The sequence below is a fragment of the Antechinus flavipes genome, chromosome 1 (genome assembly GCF_016432865.1).
Source record: "Antechinus flavipes isolate AdamAnt ecotype Samford, QLD, Australia chromosome 1, AdamAnt_v2, whole genome shotgun sequence".
Classification (NCBI taxonomy): Eukaryota; Metazoa; Chordata; class Mammalia; order Dasyuromorphia; family Dasyuridae; genus Antechinus; species Antechinus flavipes.
This window is the reverse complement of record NC_067398.1, coordinates 585,108,970-585,127,949: the sequence shown is the minus strand read 5'-3', so window position 1 is coordinate 585,127,949 and position 18,980 is coordinate 585,108,970. Positions and strand designations below refer to the sequence as shown.

The 18,980-nt window shown below is 35.7% G+C and overlaps 1 protein-coding gene across 2 annotated transcripts in view; it reads right to left on the bottom strand.

The window, feature by feature from the left end:
• Positions 1 to 18,980, bottom strand: part of VPS13B (vacuolar protein sorting 13 homolog B) — a 1,012,351-nt gene that overhangs the window by 38,166 nt on the left and 955,205 nt on the right. For both annotated transcript variants that reach the window (XM_051970918.1, XM_051970917.1), the window contains 5 exons: positions 18,093 to 18,281; positions 15,827 to 15,976; positions 11,982 to 12,265; positions 8,290 to 8,417; positions 7,891 to 8,090 (listed from right to left, as the gene is read on the bottom strand). In XM_051970918.1, coding sequence (XP_051826878.1) covers positions 7,891 to 8,090; positions 8,290 to 8,417; positions 11,982 to 12,265; positions 15,827 to 15,976; positions 18,093 to 18,281 — 951 coding nt within the window. The remainder of the gene's footprint in view (positions 1 to 7,890; positions 8,091 to 8,289; positions 8,418 to 11,981; positions 12,266 to 15,826; positions 15,977 to 18,092; positions 18,282 to 18,980) is intronic.

The window sequence follows — 18,980 nt, the reverse complement described above, 5'->3', positions numbered from 1 at the left end:
GGATCTGAGCCTTTTCTACATAAAAGGAACAACTGAGAATTGGAAAGCCCACAAAGTACAGCAGGTGCAAAGTAGAAATTGAAGGGACAAGAAATGAATTCAAATGAAAAGAAAAAAGGGTTCCTAATGTATGCCAAAAGTAGAAAGCAAGCTAGAAAATTGACAGAATGACTTGATGAGATGTAGAATCAGAAAGTTAGAAGGGACTTCAGAGATAATCTAGAGCAACAATTCAAAACTGATGTCACCTTCTTTGTGATGTTTTCACTTACTAATCCCCAAAGCTACAAATGTTGACTATCTCCTCCAATTTTCTTACAATACCATGTCAGGATCTTATCTGTATTTCTACAACATACTAGCTTGTTTACACATTGTTCAAGATATTTTCATTTCTCAGTTTTGTATTCCCAGTACCTAGCACTTAAGTTGCTAGTGCCTTAAACATATTGGGAATTTACGTAATAAGTGTTTGTTGAATTTAGCTAAATTCAAAGTATTAAAAAAAAAATCTCCCTCCTCTTCCTTCCCAACCTAGGATGATTAGACGATGATAAAATTTGATTCCCACCCCCCCTCTCCTTTCTGGTCTTCTAGCTACTACTTGCATACTTCTGCTGACAGGAAAATCATTATTTCATAAGTGAGTTCATTCATTTTTAGAAATTTTGCTTGTTGGCTCCTTATATCGGGCCAGGAATAAATGCAGTCCTGTCTTTAGTTTTAAAAAATAAATAAATTGAAATAAAATATGGGAAAGATTTGGCTTGAATACTGTTCGTGTACAATTTCAGTTTAACACAAGATTACCATTGACCAATGATCTGATGAAACTCCTAACTACCTAGCCTTAAACAATATTAATAGAAGTATGAAGAAAGATAGTCGTTTGTCAGATAACACGTGGTGTTGTGTTTTTAGTTGTAGGCACTGCCTTTTAAAAGGACATGATCAAACTGGATAACTTTGACAGGTGAACGAGCAATGTGATGAAGGGTCTGGAAACCCTATCACCTTAGTGATGATTGAAGGATGGGTAAAGTTTAGTCTGGAAAAGAGAATATGTGATACCAGTCTTCATCTATATGAAGGGCTTTCTTTTGGAAAAGAGAATAAATTTATTCCAACTTGCCTCAGATGGCAGAATGAGGACCAACAGTTGGAAGAAATAGGGAGACAGACTGACTCATTGTAAAGAAGGTTCTAACCATGAGAAATGCCTGATAATGAAATGAATTGCTTTATGGGGGAAACAAGATGCTTGTTAATGTAACTTTTCAAATAATCAATCACCAAGCATTTTTGAAGCACTTACTATGTGCCAGGTATATTGCTAGGCACTAAAGAAATAAATGAAAAAATGAAAAAAAAAATCCTGCTTGTCAGGTACAGTACAACTCATCCTATTTTGAAAATAATTCAGTGGAACATAATTCAAATTTAAGCAAGATAATGGAGGCAGAAGATGCAATATTGTAGAAGGGGAATAGTAAAGAAGCACACTTGGCTAGGATATAGAGGGTCTGAGAGTAACACAAAATAAGTCTGGAAAATTAGGCTGGATACAAATTGTGGAGAGTCTAAAAACTAAACAGAAGTTTGCATTTCATTCTAAAGACAGTAGAAAGTCAGTAGAGGTGATATATATATATATGTCAGATATTTGCTTGAGGAATATTAATTTAGCACCTGTGAAAAGGATGGATGTAAAGAAAAGAGAAGCAGGAAGACAAATTAAGAGGCTAACTCAGTACAGTCTAGGAGTTGTTAAGGAAATGGACAATAGGAGTAAGTACCAATGGTAAATGGAAAGGAAAGGAGGGATTCAAGAGATGTTGTAGAAGTAGAATTAACAGTAGTTAGCATTTCCTTAGATAAGAAGAATGAAGGTCAAGGAAGTCCTTTAGAGTTGGGATACTTTTATGGCATAGTGATATCTTTATATCAATGAGTCTGTTTATCAAATTCCTTTGGAAAAGGCATTAGATATATTCTATATATCAAGTGATTAATCAACAACAATATAAAATATATGTATATATGTATATTTATTTACCCTGTGATAGGCATATTGCTAGGTGTTAGGATTACAAGGACATAAAAACAATTTCTACTTGCAATGAACTTATATTCTAATAGGGGAGATAATAAGTACATATAAAATATGTATACAGTACAAATATAAGTATTTATGTATATGATAAGTAGGCTTTTGTGGGCTGACCTGAGTCACTTAACTAGCATATATAACATATTTGTGTGGAAAAATATAGTCTTGAGTCCCAAACAACCAATTTACAAATAAACTTTTGGGACAAAAATTTGGGATGGCAAGTACATCCTTTTTCTGAATCATTCTAGTATGATTTCATATCTATTTAAATTTGGCCATTTAAAAATCTTTATTATTTCAGATGATAATAGATATACTCTCTCTATATATATATTTTATTTTTGTGTTCCCAGAATTTACCACAGTATCTGTCACATAGGAAGTGATTAATAAATGTTTGTAGAATGACCTGGCATGGCACTATGGCAAATCAGAGATGTAGGGAGCTGTGCCCAAATGAAACAATGCTGCTATTTTTACTGTATATGCTTTCTATGCTATTGTTAAATAAACTTTTTTTTTCTTAACATGTTATAAAATAACATGTTATTTCATTTTAATTCTGAGGGAGAACCTTTGAACTAGCATAGTTACTCCTTCTTCTAGACAAGTATGTAAGAAAGCAAGAAGGAAGAAATGTTTGGACTAGAAAGAATAGTGATGGATAGAGGGTAAATCAAAAGCTTGTTGGGCTCTGTCTTGATGTTGATTTTACAACATAAATATTTTTAATTTAGAGTTATAGCATGTTAAGAGTTGGAAGGTATCTCAGAGATCTGATTCAGTTGCATTCTTCTCCTAATTGCATATAAGGAAACTGAGTTAAAGAAAGTTGAAGTATGTAGCACAGCCAGGATGTTAAGAAACCTGGAGACAATGGTGAAATAGGACCATTCAAAATACTTGGGAAAGTTTCTTCTAAAAAGTGTTTAGTCTTAGTGGAACATACAATCTATCTATAAGTAACTGAAAGGATGTTATGTAGAAGAGAAATCAGACCCCAGAAGATGAACTAGATGTAATAGGTAGAAGTTAGCAATATGTTGTCCTAATGTAAGAGGGGAAATTTTCTAACAATTAGAACTTTCCTAAAGCAGGAATGATAGCCTCTTTATCATTGGAACTCTTCAGGTGGAGACTGGCTGGCCACTTGTGGAACATACTGAGGAGGGAATTCTTGTTCAGATAAGAATTGGATTCTATGGTCTTAGAGAGACCTCTCAATTTTGAGATTCTATGACTAGAATTCATGCCAGTGTATTTTCCATAACACTTTATTTTATTCTTCAAGTGTGCATCAAATTGTTGTCATATTATTAACAATGAGAGAGAAATCCACAACAATGTAGTCTTTCAAACCTAAAGCTCAACTGGAAGTAATACAATTGAGGGGTACAGTAACATGTGACCCACAAAGGCTTAAAAAAAAAAAGTATTTTCCTTAAAAAGACAATGAAAAAACTCCTCTTACTTGGTCCAGAGGACTAAGGCTCTAACTACTGGTATGACTTCCTGACTGCGAAAGAATAAAAGCCCTACTGCATGGGCAATCAGTGTCTCACAGGCCGAATGACTCTTCCATGTGTGAATCCACGTGGTCTGACTAGGGCACAACATCACAGCAAATGGAAGAGGTGTGGGAAGTTATGATCAGCTAAATCAATGTTACATCTTTGCTAACAGGTAAACTTTTTTTGTTAAGATCTACTAACAATGAACCACAGATTGGCATAATACTTCCATTAAAGAAAACAAAAGCTCAGTGGATAGAGCATCAGCCCTGAATTCAGGAGGACCTGAGTTTAAATCTGATCTCAGACATTTCCTGGCTCTGTGACCCTGGGCAAGTCACTTAACCCTAATTGCCTCAGAAAAAAAAAAAAAAGGAAAACAAAAACTCTATTAAGTTCTAATGGTCTTTTTCATTGTTAGAAACTTCATTGCCAGAGGCAGAAAGAATATAAAAGGCAAAGGGATGGATTCCAAAATGTACATTCTATTCTTTCTCCTACACAAAAGGAATCTTCCCAAACTCCCTTCCAAAGAAGGACCAAAACACTCTTGAGTCTCAAAGTTCCCTAAAAGTCAGTGATACTATTTGTGAGATTCTTTGAAATGTTCTTTATAAATATCTAGGGAATTCTCTTAGCATCAGGATCATATCTGTCAAGCTCTATTTTGGGGATTTCTTTTCTCTCTGGATTTCCTCAAGCCTTTGTAGTCAGGGATGCTTCAAAACTGAGAAAAGGTGCTCATTCCTGCACCCTCACTGACAGTGGTCTTTGGACCCCAACAAAGTTTCATGTTCCCATTAATCTTTTAGGAACTGTGTGCCATATGCCCCGCAGATCATTGTTTCCTTCAAATTCTAAAAGAAGAATTGTTTCAGATTTTCTCAGACAACCCTTCTGTGATACACTAGGGCATATAAATCACAGGAGAGAGAAGGGAGTTGCTCTTCTGATGAAAGGAAGCAGCTCTTATGCAGAAAGGAGTCTGTCTTCAAGAGGCTTTCCCTGGCCCTTGATCTAGGGAGACAAGTGAAATTCAAAGCCAGGAAAAGCGGAATTAAAATGCCATAAAATTTCAATACAACATTAGAGACCATCTCTTGAACTTTTGTCACTCAAAATAGTGTTCTTTAGTTCTGAAGACAGAACACGACAATATCACCTTCATTGAATTTATATATGAGAAATAGAAATTGAAGCATATGCTCTCTCAACAATTCCACCAAAATTTCCACTGAATCTAATTAAATAAAATTCAGATGGAATATAAAATTTTACACGTGGTTTCAAAAAAATCAACTTCATAAAATGAATATGTTTAGATAGCAATTTTCCTGAAAAAGTTATAGGTATTTTTGTGAACTGAAAATTCATATGAATCCATGATGTGACTGAAAGAAAAGCAAATGTAATCCTAGGTTATTTTAATAGAGATGCAGTACCCAGAATAAGGAAAGTGACTCCACCATTGCACTCTGCTCTGGCCTGTCCGCACTTAGAATGTTGGGTTTGATTCTAGCTGCCACATTTTAGGAAGGGCTCAAGAATAAAAGATTTTCAGGGGGATATGATGACTGTTGAAAAAAAATTTTAAAACACATTTTTATTTCAAGTTTTGAATTCCAAATTCTATTCCTCCCTCTCTGGGACATGTATAGTCTATCTATACGTGTACAATTATGTAAAACATTTCTATATTAGTTATTTTTGCAAAAGAAGATCTGAATAAAAGAAAAAAAATGAAAGAATGGGGAAAAACATGCTTTATAGTCTGTATTCAATCAGTATCAGTTCTTTCTTTGAGGGTGGATGACATGCTTCATTATTAATCCTTTGGGATTGTCCTAGAACACTGTACTGCTGAGAATAACCAAGTCATTTATAGTTCTTCACTGAATAATATTACTGTTACTGTGTACAGTATTCTCTTGGTTATGTTCACTTCACTATGCATCAGTTTATATAAGTCTTTCCAGATTTTTCTGAAATGATGCTGTTTGTCCTTTCTTACAGTACAATAAAATTCCATTATAATCATCTCCCACAGCTTGTTTAGCCATTCTACAGCTGATGGACATCTCTTGATTTCCAATTCTAAGCCATGACAAAAAGAAATGCTAAAAAATTGTACAAACAGCTCCTTTTCCTTGTTTTTTTGGATGTTTCTGGGATATGAACCTAGCAGTGGGATTGCTGGATCAAAGAGTATGAACAGTTGTATATATGCTGTCTTGAAGCATCTGAAGGGACTCTCATATGGAAAGGGTTCAAATTGGCTTTCGGAAGAGATATAAAATAATGGCATGAAAGCTGAAGATAGAACCAGAGCTTATTCCCTGTGTGATCATTTATCTTTTATAAAATGAGGGTTTTAAACTAGATGGTTTGATCTCACAGGTTCCTTCTAGCTCTAACCTGAGGATTTTACATATGAAGAACAACAGGTAAAAACAGCAGAAAGGCCACTTTTGAATCTGATGTCATCTGAAAGTGAAAGGGCTGCCCTTAGAGGTTAGTGGTTCTCCTTTATTAGTAATCTCCAAGCACTGACTGATGGCCCTCTTGTTAGGGATGATGGACATGGGATTCTTCTAAGTATGGGTGAATAAGTAAGTGGGGCAAGGGAAGAAAATGATGAGACCTCTATTTCTATTTATTTTTATCTAGAATGAATTTTATTACTATTTAATATATGAGTTACACATTAATACGTATGATTAGGTGTCTTTCCTTGGTCCACAATCACATGTCATGTATAGTCTAGGATATTATCTTGAGGGAAAGTAAAATCAAGTAAAATCTAGTTTTGAGTAAGCAAATCCTCAGAAATAGATAAATGGCTTAGAAGAATTCCTGCAGTGAAACTATAAATTAAAGATAATATTGATGATTTAAGCACAAACAGGAAAATGGCAGCACTCATGTTGCTCTTAACTCTAATTCTCATTCTCCAGTTACCACATTAGGAAGTAAGAACAATGATGATCTCATTGGATCTAACTAGAACTCTTCCAAAAGAAATGAACAAGAAGATTATTTGAAATATGGATTTACATCACCTCTAACAATGAACCTCAGCTTAAGCATATTTGTTATTGAAATATTAGCTAAAGAATGATACTACTGTAGTTATCAAGACATTTAAAAATTAGACTTTTGTTATTTAAAGCAACGTATGCCAACTACAAAAATTCTCATGTTTGTATATTTTAACAACTGGAAACAATTTTCAAAACTATTCAAAATCTTATAAGACCTTCAGTGTTTTCAAATTCATTTTTAAAAAATCACAAATTAAATAGTTTGTTACTGGTTTATCCCAAGAAAGTTGGAAATGTGCTGGCTGAATTTCAAAGGTTTTGCAAAATTAGTGATTAATATTTTAAAACAAATAACGTGATTTAGGAAGTGCAGCTAAAGATGCACTTTTTCCATATGGACTTCATTATCTTTGTGAAGTATCTTTTTTGGCTATAACAGTCATGAAAACCAAGTACTTTGGAATAAACTAAATTTAGACCTACACTTTTCAATTGTTCTACTGTAAAGTGTTAAATATTTTTTAAAATATTAAAATATATTCAATCATATTGCTTCTCACTGAAAATATTATCAATAATTTAGTGAGAAAAATATTTTATACCATTAATAAATAAAATGAAAATTATTTAAAAGCATTGCTTTTTCATCTTTATCTTATCCTTTAAAATTTATTTTTGTGCATTTTATAACATAGGAAATATTTTAGTACAGTGGTACACACATGGGATTTATAAATGAATAAATATAAATATATTGGGGATAGGTACATTTAAAAAAAAATTAATACAAGTGCATTAAAAAGTTTGTATTCTCTTGCACTAAACAGTTTACCTCTAATGAAGATTTTGGGACTCTGGATTTAGCCCTAACATTCTGATGTACATATAAGTATGGTATGTCCATATAACTTTATTTTTGAAGCTTTTGTCCTTATGGTGCCTTCTCTGTGTAAGTACTTTGTAATGTCATCCCTTTGGTATGTCTCTGCATGGATTTTCATGGATGGGACTCCATCCTTTACCAAATATCTATCTCTAGACGATTTGAAAGTACATGTTTTTTTTTATATGGGAATTACAGTCTTATGAATTACAGAGAGACATACAGATACAATTCTCATATAAGGACAAGGAGATTCCCATCGGACAAACATTTTGAAAAACATAAATGAAGACAACGACAGGCAAACCTCTGGCACAGCAGGGTTATATTTGGCACACTAACCTGTGTCCCCTGGCTGTTAATGTCAATGAAATCACTCCATTCAGTTTCTATGTCATCCAGTGGCACAACTTTCAGCAGAAGGCTAGGAAGTAAATCTTTGGTCCTACAGTCGGGGTAGCTAGCAATTTGATGATATAGCTCATGATGAATGGAACATTCTGCTGGAATTTTTCTACAATATACTTGAAACTTTGGAGTATCTGAAATGTTCAAAAACACTTTCATTACTTTTTTTCAAACTGATTGAGTGAGGAGCCTTATAACTGAAAGACAGAGCCACATTAAGCTTTAGATATCATGTAATCTGAGACTCTTCTGATAACTCTTCACTCTTTATTGCAGGTTAAAAGATACCAGTTACTATATAACTTAATGTCTATGATAAATATAAAGAAATACCTTTTATATTTTCTCTCATAAGCATTGTGACTGGACATTTGTTGTGGAGAATGATTCGAGGACTAGGATCTTCTGTGAGGGTTAAGTAAGTGACTCCAAGATACTGCTGATGAGTCAGTGCTATAGCCCTGAAAGAAAAAAAGAACAAATAATTTTTAATATTTGGGGGTTTGATATTATGCTAAGATACAGAATATTAAGTAGTGAACAAGAGTCATAATATGTGGGTACAAGGTTAGCCTCAGACATATGCTGACTTATGGGCAAATCATTTAAGCTCTCAATGGCCCAGGCATCTGTCTAAAGACAAAGTTTCATCCTGAATATGTACAGGCAGTTTTGTCCAGGACAGTTCCCTACCTAGGTAAAATTATACATATTGACACTTCATTTTACTGTACAACCATCACCATCTATCAATTTGTTTATTTGACAAAGTTATTTTTTTCTGGAAAGCCAAGAGCAACAGTATTGATAACTGATTTTTTTAATCCCAGAAAAAGAAGTACTATATTTCTTCTCATGTCTTCTCTATACCTAGCCATTGATAGTGACCAGACATGGCATAGCCCCACATTTTGTAACTGGAATGACTTTGTAATGAAACATTATGCACTGGAGCTCATTTCCCTAGTAGTGTGAAGTTTCTATGAAGGCAGGAATTATATCTTATCTAAACCTGCACAGAATAGGTGTAGAGTGAATGTTTCTTGTTGCTATTGTATGGTAATTTTGGAATATTAGAATCAGGACTTTTCTTCAGAGAATCCTCTAGCTGTGACATAATTGTGATGATAAGAATGAAGAAGGGGATGAGATACTGTGTTTAATTTCAAACAATTTTTCCCCCCAGTTTTTACTACGTGCCACTAAGTGTTGAGGCTATAAAGACAAAAATGAGGCAGGTTCAGTAGTTTAGGAGCGGCCAGTGGTGGGGAGACAACCCGAATACAGATAAAAATGATGCAATTTAGGATCCAGAGAAAGATCAGAGAAGGCACTAGATTAGAGTCTGAGTGACCGGGGGAAGGCTTCCCAGAGGAAGTCAGATTTCAGTGGGACCTGGAAGGAAAAGAAAGATCATAAGAGAAGATGAAGAGGAGGGACTTCCCAGGTAAGAGGGAAGCTCCTACATATTCACACAAGCAGGGCAGGGCATATTTTAAGTCCAGGACTTGAGGAAGGAATCTTTGATTCTGACCATAAAATACTGCCTTCTGCAGGAGGTTCCCTGGTTCCTCCGAGGTCTTCTCTTGGAGACTACCTTTCAAAGACAGCAAGGGTTTCTGAGGTAAATACTGATTTGCACTTAAATCTCCCTCACTATAATAAGAGCTGCAAGAAGGCAGGGTCTGCTTTTACTTTCCACTGCATACCAAGAGCAGGGGAACATAATTCCTTGAGGAAAATGACTGCCTTTTTGTTGCAATTTGTATTTTCAGCATCTAGCATTTAGTAGATACTTAACAAATGTTTATTCAGGCCTGCCCCCATTTTCTTTTACTGTAATGGTTAAGTCAATCAATAAGAATAAAATTACTTTAACCATTTGGAGTTAATTGCTGAGTGATTAAGCTTACTCACCAAAGTGTAGGGAAAAGTTAACAAATTTACATTTATAAATTCTGAAAGTATTTTAAGCATCTCCCCAAGTCCCCCTCCCCATTCAAAACAGACATGATCTGAATGATTTGGTTGTCTACAAATATCAAACAAATTGCAAAATCTTTACTTTATATTGTGTAAATTACGTTGTAAGTTCATTAGAAACTTTTTATCTCTTTTGTTCAAGGGAGTTAGTCAATGAACAAAGGTGAACCCTTTCTATTCTTAAGATTGTATTTGATGGTAAAGGGCCTTGAAATATTGCTGAGGACTCTCAGAATTGGGGATGCTCAGCCAGGAGGAGAAAAGACTCAGGTTATTTAGCCATGAAGGTAACTTTCAGGTATTTGAAGGATTTCACATAGAAGAAGGGGTAGACTCAGTTTGCCTGGCCTCAGAGGGTAGAACTAGAAGTAATGAGTAGAAATTACTAAATCAGATTGATTTAAGGCTTAACTTAAGTTTGATCCCTAAGAGTTAGTGGTAACCAAAAAGGACATGGTGTAGTTTACAATAAAATGGCTTTCTCTCCTCTTTGAAACTCTTCAAATGAAAAGTTGGTGCCCATTTGGTAAGAGCATTTTTATTGCAAATTCTTGTTCAGGTGTTGGTTGGGCTGAATATTCTCTGAGGTCTCTTCCAACTTTGTAATTCTGTGATAGAATGCCAAGGTAAACTGCCAATTTAGCATTTGGGGAAAATACATTACTGATATTACCAAATGGTGTTGAATCAATCTGGATTCTAGTAGGAGGGCTAATTCACTTTCAGAGTACAGCACTTGGATCGACCCCAGTATTATTTCCCTGGCCCAATTTCAAATGGACTGAAAAAGCCAAGTTCAGAGAATTCCCCCTCCTTTGGCCAAGGAAGCTGGGGGCTGAGACCAGGAGAGGGCCCTTACGATCCAAGAAAAAGCAACTTGGGAAGTTGCATTGTAGGTTTCTAATGACAAATTGCAAATCCTATTTTAATTTTAAAATCACATTCTGTTTCAAATTATTTCAAGATTTTTAATACCATGTTTTAGAATGTTCAAGTTCATGCACATCTTTTTTCAAAGATGCTTCTCTAAAGTATCCATTATACTTCCAAACTGAGTAGAGAACATCTCCACAAAGCTGAAGATTAGAAACGCTTGCGAAAGGGTGCAGGGGAAAGAAGGATGTGAACAATTTCATTGAATCTGGTGGAAGGCGGAATAAGGAGCTAGGGAACATGATTTTGGCTAACATGGGTAAAATACTTTGGACTATTGTCTTTTTAAAAAATTACCACAGAACATCTGTATACATCAAAAAGTTGAAAAGGCTAAAATCCCAAATAAAGTCAAGCCTATAAATTCAAAATATAAAAGAATAAGGTGCTTCTCTCATAAGGTCACAATATGCTTTCTTTTGTAGTTGGTACATACACCGTACATAAGTTATCCCTGACAGCTGTAGAAAGGATTCAGTGCATTTAAAAGCAAGCAACCACAAAATAGAAAAGTCCAGTAAGAACTAACGATGCCATGTCCCTGGTTTGATCCTATGGCTATTTACATAAATGGTCATCAGTAATTACAGAAAGTTGCATACAGTGAAAACCGCAGAGTAGCATCTTTTGCACATGGTATTTAGCGTGTTATTGTGTCTTCTTTCTCAAGAAAATCTTCAGTTTGAAGGAAAAATGTGAATTTAAGGAAATGTTTCCCAATTGTCCTTTTTTTTTTTATTATTATTATTTTTTTTATCATTCTAACCCCAGTGTTCCATACCTTGTGGAAACTAAGGAATTCTACTACTTTGTGTGTTGACATCACACAGCAGGAGGACTAGCCTCATCGCCACAGCCTGCTCAGCCTGACAATAACAAACTTGCTCAATTTGTATGTGATCATAACATCTGAGCAGTTACAAAAGTCTAAGACTTCAAACAATAGACACACTCACACACTCACAAAAACATCCACTCTAACTTGAAACTTAACACATGGTGAGCACGTGTAACTCTTCGTTTCCCAATTTTTCTGGCTTATTTCTTGATGAACTGCTACACTGACAAGCAAAGAAAAGAACGAGGTCATTCACAAAGATTTAAAATACCTGGTAGAGAATCCATTTTCCCCGCAGGTCCCAATGGGTACTGCCACACTCTGTCTGGGAAGCTCTGGTCTAACCACAGCTGGCAGGCTCCAGTAGTGTGCCCCCTCAGCCCCCACAGCAGGACAAAAACTCAGCAAAATCTGTTTCTGCAGAAGGGACATTTCCAATGTTGACGGACCAATGTCGGGCATCAAGTCCCAGCAAGGAAGAGAACTGGTTTCCATAGAAGGCTGATGTCTCCCTGGGCTAATGCTAAAAGTTGCACTGTCTGGAACATGCAAACACTGCAATGAGAAAAGATGGTACAAAGGAAGATTACCATAGAGGAACATAGTTTTGTTTTAAAATTAAAAAAAAAAAAAGAATAAAACTACTTAGGAGAGCATAGGAAAAACATGGACTTGAAGTTAAAAAGATCTGGAGGGGCAGCTAGGTGGCACAGTGGATAGAGAACCAGTCCTGAAGTCAGAAGGACCTGAGTTCAAATCTGACCTCAGACACTTAATACTTCCTAGCTGTCTCAGGAAAAAAAAAAGGAAGATCTGGATTTGGGCTCTGGTTCTGCTCCTTGCTAGGTTTTCTTTAACCTCTCTTAGTCTGCAAGTCCATAAAATGGAAATAAAAATACTTTGTCCTACTTATCTCAAGATTATGGTAAGAAAAGCACTTGTATATAAAGTATGGTGTGTTTGAAAAAGTGATGGACTTGGAACCAAGAGAGAGAGTGCCAGGACTAAGCCATACTGCAGGTGCTTATTATCAATTGTGACCATGAATAAAGAACTTAATTTCTCAAAGTCTCAATTTCCTCAATATGAAGGTAAATATTAAGATACTAAGTTATTAATAGTTTATATCATCATTATTCAACATAGCTATGATGATGATGTTAAAATATGGTGGATATATGGCAGCCTTACAGAGTAGCCAGGAGGATCTCCTTTGCCCTCCTTGGGTGGAGGGCACCAAACATGTCAATATGCTCTGTACTGAGCATGGAGGAATAGAAAGGGCACATATGAACTGAAGTTAGAGTCATCCTCATATGCAAGGTACGCATGGTCCCATAACGAGCATGCTATTTTACAATCACATTATTTGAAAATTGGAAGGGACCTCAGTGGCCTTATTGTCCAATCTGGTTGTGAATGGAATCCCAGCTGAAACATAATGGACAAGTGATTGTCTCCTGCTTGAAGACCTTCGAAGAGAGAGAATTCATCACTTCTCATAGTGGCCTATTCTTCTCTGGGACAACTCTAATTGGAAGGGAATTTTTTTTTCCCTGACAGATATGAAGGGCACTGGAAAAATACTCCTGCCTAGAATAACCATCCTTATCTAGATACCCAAGTAACTGGCATTCTACCATCATATAATCATTCTTGAAGTTAAATATTGGCTGATACAGGTGAAATAAGTCTTTTTTAAAGGACAAGCATGTAATATGTCAATTATGTCTTTGTGTAGATTTGGTAGATTTGGGGATTTATTTGGTAGATCAGGGATGTCTACATCAGGGATGTCAACCTCCCAGCCTTTGTTTGGGTCCTTCCACAAAACTCCAGGCCGGAAACTAAATCAAAATGTAACTGGGGGTGGGGAAGGGGGAGTAGCTAGATGAAGCAGTAGATAGAGCACAGGCCTTTGAGACAGGAGCACTGAGTTCAAACCTGGCCTCAGAGAGTTAACACTTACTAGCTGAGTAACCCTAAGCAAGTCCCTTAACCTCAATTGCCTTGCCTAAATAAATAAATGTTTAATGAAATAAATATTCAATTGTGTTCAATTCTCAGTGACCCCATTTGGGGTTTTCTTGGCAAAGATACTGAAATGATTTACCATTTCCTTCTGCAGCTCATTTTACAGATGAGCAAACTGAGGCAAACAGGGCCAAGGGACTTGCCCATGAGTCACACAGCTAGTAGATTTAGAAAGCCTTATCTGAACTCAGATCCTCCTGGCTTCAGGGCTGGTGTTCTTTTTATTGCATCACCTAGCCATCCAGCCCTCCAAATTATAATACAACAGATATAAATGTCAATTTGTGGTTTTCTAAGCCAATGTAAGGCTGGCAGAGATTCATTTCTGAATCTGATACTCCTGGTGGACAAAAGTGGGAGATAATTAGGCAAAAGTGGTCAAGGAGGAAAAATGGGTAGGAAAATTGCAAAAGTGCCAGAGACATAGTAGGCACTTAATAAATGCTTCCTGATCGACAAAAGACAAACTTTCCCAGTTTTACAATTTTGCCTGGGTAAGGGCCCTGGGTAAAAGGAGTGACCTTTTATCTTAAGCTTTAGATGGAAATCTTCAGGGTCCAAAGCAAGAGTCAAAAAGTGGGAAGATCCAGTCTTGTGTTTGGGTCCTGTCATTTATTGGCTGTGTATTAATTTCCTGGTCTGTAAAGTGGGCTTAATAAATACTTACTTGATCCACTTCACAGTACTGTTATGAAACATAAATACATCATCTAATGTAAGTGAAAGTACTTTGTGTTAAACAAAGGTACTTTATTAGGGATTTCTCTGCAGTAATTCTTCACAGGATCATAGGAGAACTTTTCCCAATTCTAGTAAAGAACTGGAAGTAGAGATGAAGCAAAGGTTCTCTGCTGTGGAATTATGAAATGGGGAGAAGTGATAGGAGGCCACACCTTTCTTTGCAACATGGCTTTGACCCCCATAAAGAAGACACTATTCCTTTCCCATGTTCTTAGAAGTATAACTAGTTGGTACATTTCTTTCAGTACATCCCAGCATTTTTCTGTAGCATTTCAAAGGAGCAAAGTTAAATCATATTATTATATGATAACACATATTACATATTTCATGTTAATACTTATAATTAAAATGGCTGGTTAAAATTTCTATCTTTTATGCTTATTTTAATAACAACTTCAAGGGCTAAAGATAATGAAAGATAATGTGATAAGCTAAACTATAAATTCACTAAGGATCTTATTTATCTTTTTATCTGCCAAACATCACATATTACCCACATGAGGCATTGAATTAAATGAATATTCTGAATGTGCTTGCAATTTAATACTCAAAATCTGCAAGCTGGGATCTGAACATTTAACTCCTCCAAAGTTGGAAAAAAAAGGGGGGGATTTTTGTAAAAGAAATGTGGTCTACAATGGTTTCAATAACATATAGCTTAGTTTGTATCCTGCTTGTAAGTCTCATTCAAATCCTACCTTAATATCACCAAATTTAATCACTCCTATTAATCGTAAAAGTGGTTGCCTCAGAATCCCTTTAAGCATTTTTGGCCTCTTCCTTCTGTATGTTTATTTCCTGCACATACTATTCTGTCACCAGGACTCTAAAATAAAAGAGTTGATGCATTTTCATGGCTAACCTTTTCAACTGCACACAGTTTCAATGTTTCCAGATCTATGGCTTTTGTTCAGGTACTGGAGTTCTATCCAAACTGCTACCTCAAACATTTCAGCCTGTGAGGCAGATGTACTTCTCCATGAGAACCTTGAGTAGATTCTCAGAACTGCTTCCACAGCTATTATAGATTACAGCAAGCATATTAAAGGACTGTTCTGCAGCCTCTGAACAGATGTATATCAGACAGAGCTAAGCCTGCATTGTATCAGAATCTGCTGCTTTGTGAAGAGTCTGATGGGAGCTAATTACTCTGGAAGCACTGGCCATGACTTCTGTCAGTGTTTGTAATTAAAGAAAAAGCAATAGGTTTATTTTCACCTATTTTTAATTTGAGGGGGTTTCCCTTCAATTTTTTAAAGAGATTAATTGAACCCCATGTCTGAATGTTTGTTTTTCCCAGTGGCAAAAGTTAATCTTAAAACCATTCCTGGAATCCCTTACCTCCTCCTCTCCATAACAAGGACTTGGAACAGTTAACTGTGGCTTACAAAATATTTGGTATGGAGTGTCATTGGTGATTATGGTCTCATCTTCAATCTGTAGAATTTGTATACCTTGCCGAACCATTGAAGAAATGCAGAATTGGCATAACTATGAGACAGATGAAAGAAAAAGAGTGGCTTTTATGTCATGATATAGTAAGTAAAAAAAATTCTTTGGTTACTTTGAAAACCAAAAAATCCTCTGGTTACATTTCCTGAGTACAGCTTTTGATTGGTCATGATGGATCATGATTACTGCCTACACTCATTACTCCAGGCAGTTTTTGAGCTCTGGTGAGTTTCCAAATCTTGGTCCCATCCAGTGATTTACATAGATTTGTCTTTAACTTATCATGGAAGTCAACTTGCACAAGAACTAATTTCTTAGGGACTTTCAAATAAGTGAATAAGAGTAGATTTTTTTCCTTAAATCCAGAGACTTTTATTCTTCAATTGGTTGTCAAATTCCACACAGATCATTAAGAATCTAATCATTTCCAATATGAAAAGATTTCCACTGCATGTGTCTTCTCTTACTTGTTATCTGTAGTAAAGTCCAAAGAAACTGACCCAGACTGAAAAACAAAAACAAAAACAAAAAAAAACCACCACAAAACAAACAAAAATCCAAACTCTTTTATTCCATGCCTTTTTTCCTTTTTTAAACTAATGAATGCAGATGCCTTGTAAAGAATTTTTTCTTGCAATTTCTAGAGGCCTATTCTCTATCCCCTCCTGAAAATAGCTGCATCAAAGTAATATTAAATGTTAGCCTTATAAGGCATCACAATGATAGCTATCCTTTCCATTCCACTTAGTTTCAAGAACATATCTACTCATTTATACATTGGCAGGGATTACACTCCTGCAAGGGGTATAAGCTTTATTATAAGGATATAGTGGGACACATCTTTAGAAACCTGTCTTGTTTTCCACTACTTGTGTACTTTCTCCTTTTTAATATACTTTTTAAAAGAGTGGAGCTTCTGGAGGTGGGGTATATGTGAAAGGAAACCTTGTTTCTCTCTATGGCTTTTAGAGCTCTCCCTTAGATGGCTTCAGTCCATCTTAGCAGCCTTGTTGCATGTCTTGACTCTTCTTCCCAGTCAGAGTGTCTATGTGTACCTTCCAGAAATCCCATCTCCCTTCCTGGAATGAACTCCTTTCATTCTACCCTACAGAAGCCCTAGCTTCCTTAAAACCTCACCTCTATGCTGAAGCATAGAATAAGTGAGAGGCTATGATGTTTAATCAGTCTAAAAAGAAAGATTGAAACCAGCTTATGAGGGGTATCAAATACCAAAGGCAGCCATTCATATTTTATCCTAAGGACAATGGAACAGGACTGAAGCTTTTTCCACAAGGTTGTGACATGTTTTGACATATGTTTCAAGAATATCAATTTGGTAGCTGTGAGAAAGATGAACTGGAGAGGGCAGAGACTGAATACAGAGACATGATGACGGCCTGGACTAGAGAAGCTGTGGAGTATATAAGTAGAGAGGAAGGAGGATAACAAAAAGAATTGGTAACTGACTGGGTACAGCACTCTCGGGTGCAAATCACTGCTAGTAATTTACTGCCAATTTAGAATACCCAGATTTTTTCCCATTGGATTGAGGTACCTATGTTAAAAAGTTGGGCATCAGACTGATTATCAGGCCAAAATTCCTTATTAAATATTATTTCTAAGGGAAATCAGATTAAATTTACATTGCTTTTCTTAGAAACAGAGTCTGCTTTCAGTTCAAGGACTGCCTATGTTTGTTTTTTTTTTGTTTTTTCCTTAATGCTTGCAAGAAGAACAATTCTTTTTTTCTAACCTAAAGAAAAAAGGCCAAATACAATATGTGGAGATTTTGGAATAGATCCTTCCCTCTCCTCTCCCCTCCACCCCTTTTTCCCCTCATACTCTAAATCAAGTGACTGCTGAGTATTTTGAAATAGAACAACTCCTGGATAAATTATGTGATCTAGCTTTTATAATTTATTGGTCAGGAAAAAACTACAAACAAGAGCTCTATGAATCTAAGAATCTAGTGTTTCTTTGTTCTAATTTAATATCTTAAAACTTAGAGGAAATAAGAGAAGACTAATATTAAATTATGTACAGATATGAGTATATATTGTTATACATACACACATGTGCATATATAAATGTGTATGTATGTGTGCATGCATGCAGTCATACACTTTTCCTGTAGTCATCTAGATTTTAAGCGTACCTTCTGATGTCCTGGGAAAGCACCAAGTCTTATTTCAACACCCAGAAACCCTTCTTCATCCAATATTACAACTTCTCCATTGCCACCATCTTTCCATTTGGGAGATGTCAGGTCATGGACCAATTTAATTGCTACTGACTTATGTACGGTGTTTGTATTTGCCCAGTATATTCCAATTTGAAAGGCTTCCTGGAAAATCAATTATTCAATTAGAAAGGATTTTTTCCCTACCTTAACTGAAAATAATGCATAAGAATTACTTAGGTTACATGATGTTTGTTAATTAATGCAATAGTCCCACCTTATATGTGCCAGCAGTTCCCTCCCTACTCCTTTGTCAGTTCTTTGCCTCTCCCTACTACCAAATCACTTTATATTTATCTTATATTTGCTTCTCTGTAAACATGTTATAATCTTTTTGTAGCACATAAACCTCTGGAAAACAAGGACTGCTTTTCCACTTAATGCTCGGCAGAAAAGAAGTGTTGAATAAATGCTTGGATAACTGATTAACTGAGATATGCTTTTCTGGAAATTCAGACTTTAACATTTTTTGCGATTAAAATTGTTCAGGACTCACAGTGGTATTCAGTTACCAAAAAAAACCCATTCCTGTTAACTCTAAAAGGTTTAAAAACTTGTGAGTCTAATTTCATTTTTACCCAGGAACATTACTTACACATGCTATATGGATCTACTTTTAAGAATTACCATCATTTGAAACTCACAGAGAGATAAAAATTCAATCACCTACAAATGTTTCTGTTCTGCTGGTGAGATGGTGGTCTTGAAGCTCTGTCTGACTCAAGAACCACACGATTTGAGCATTCTTTTCACTCTATTGTCTTGCACAACTAGAAACATTATCATGCCTTTGATTCCCTAATA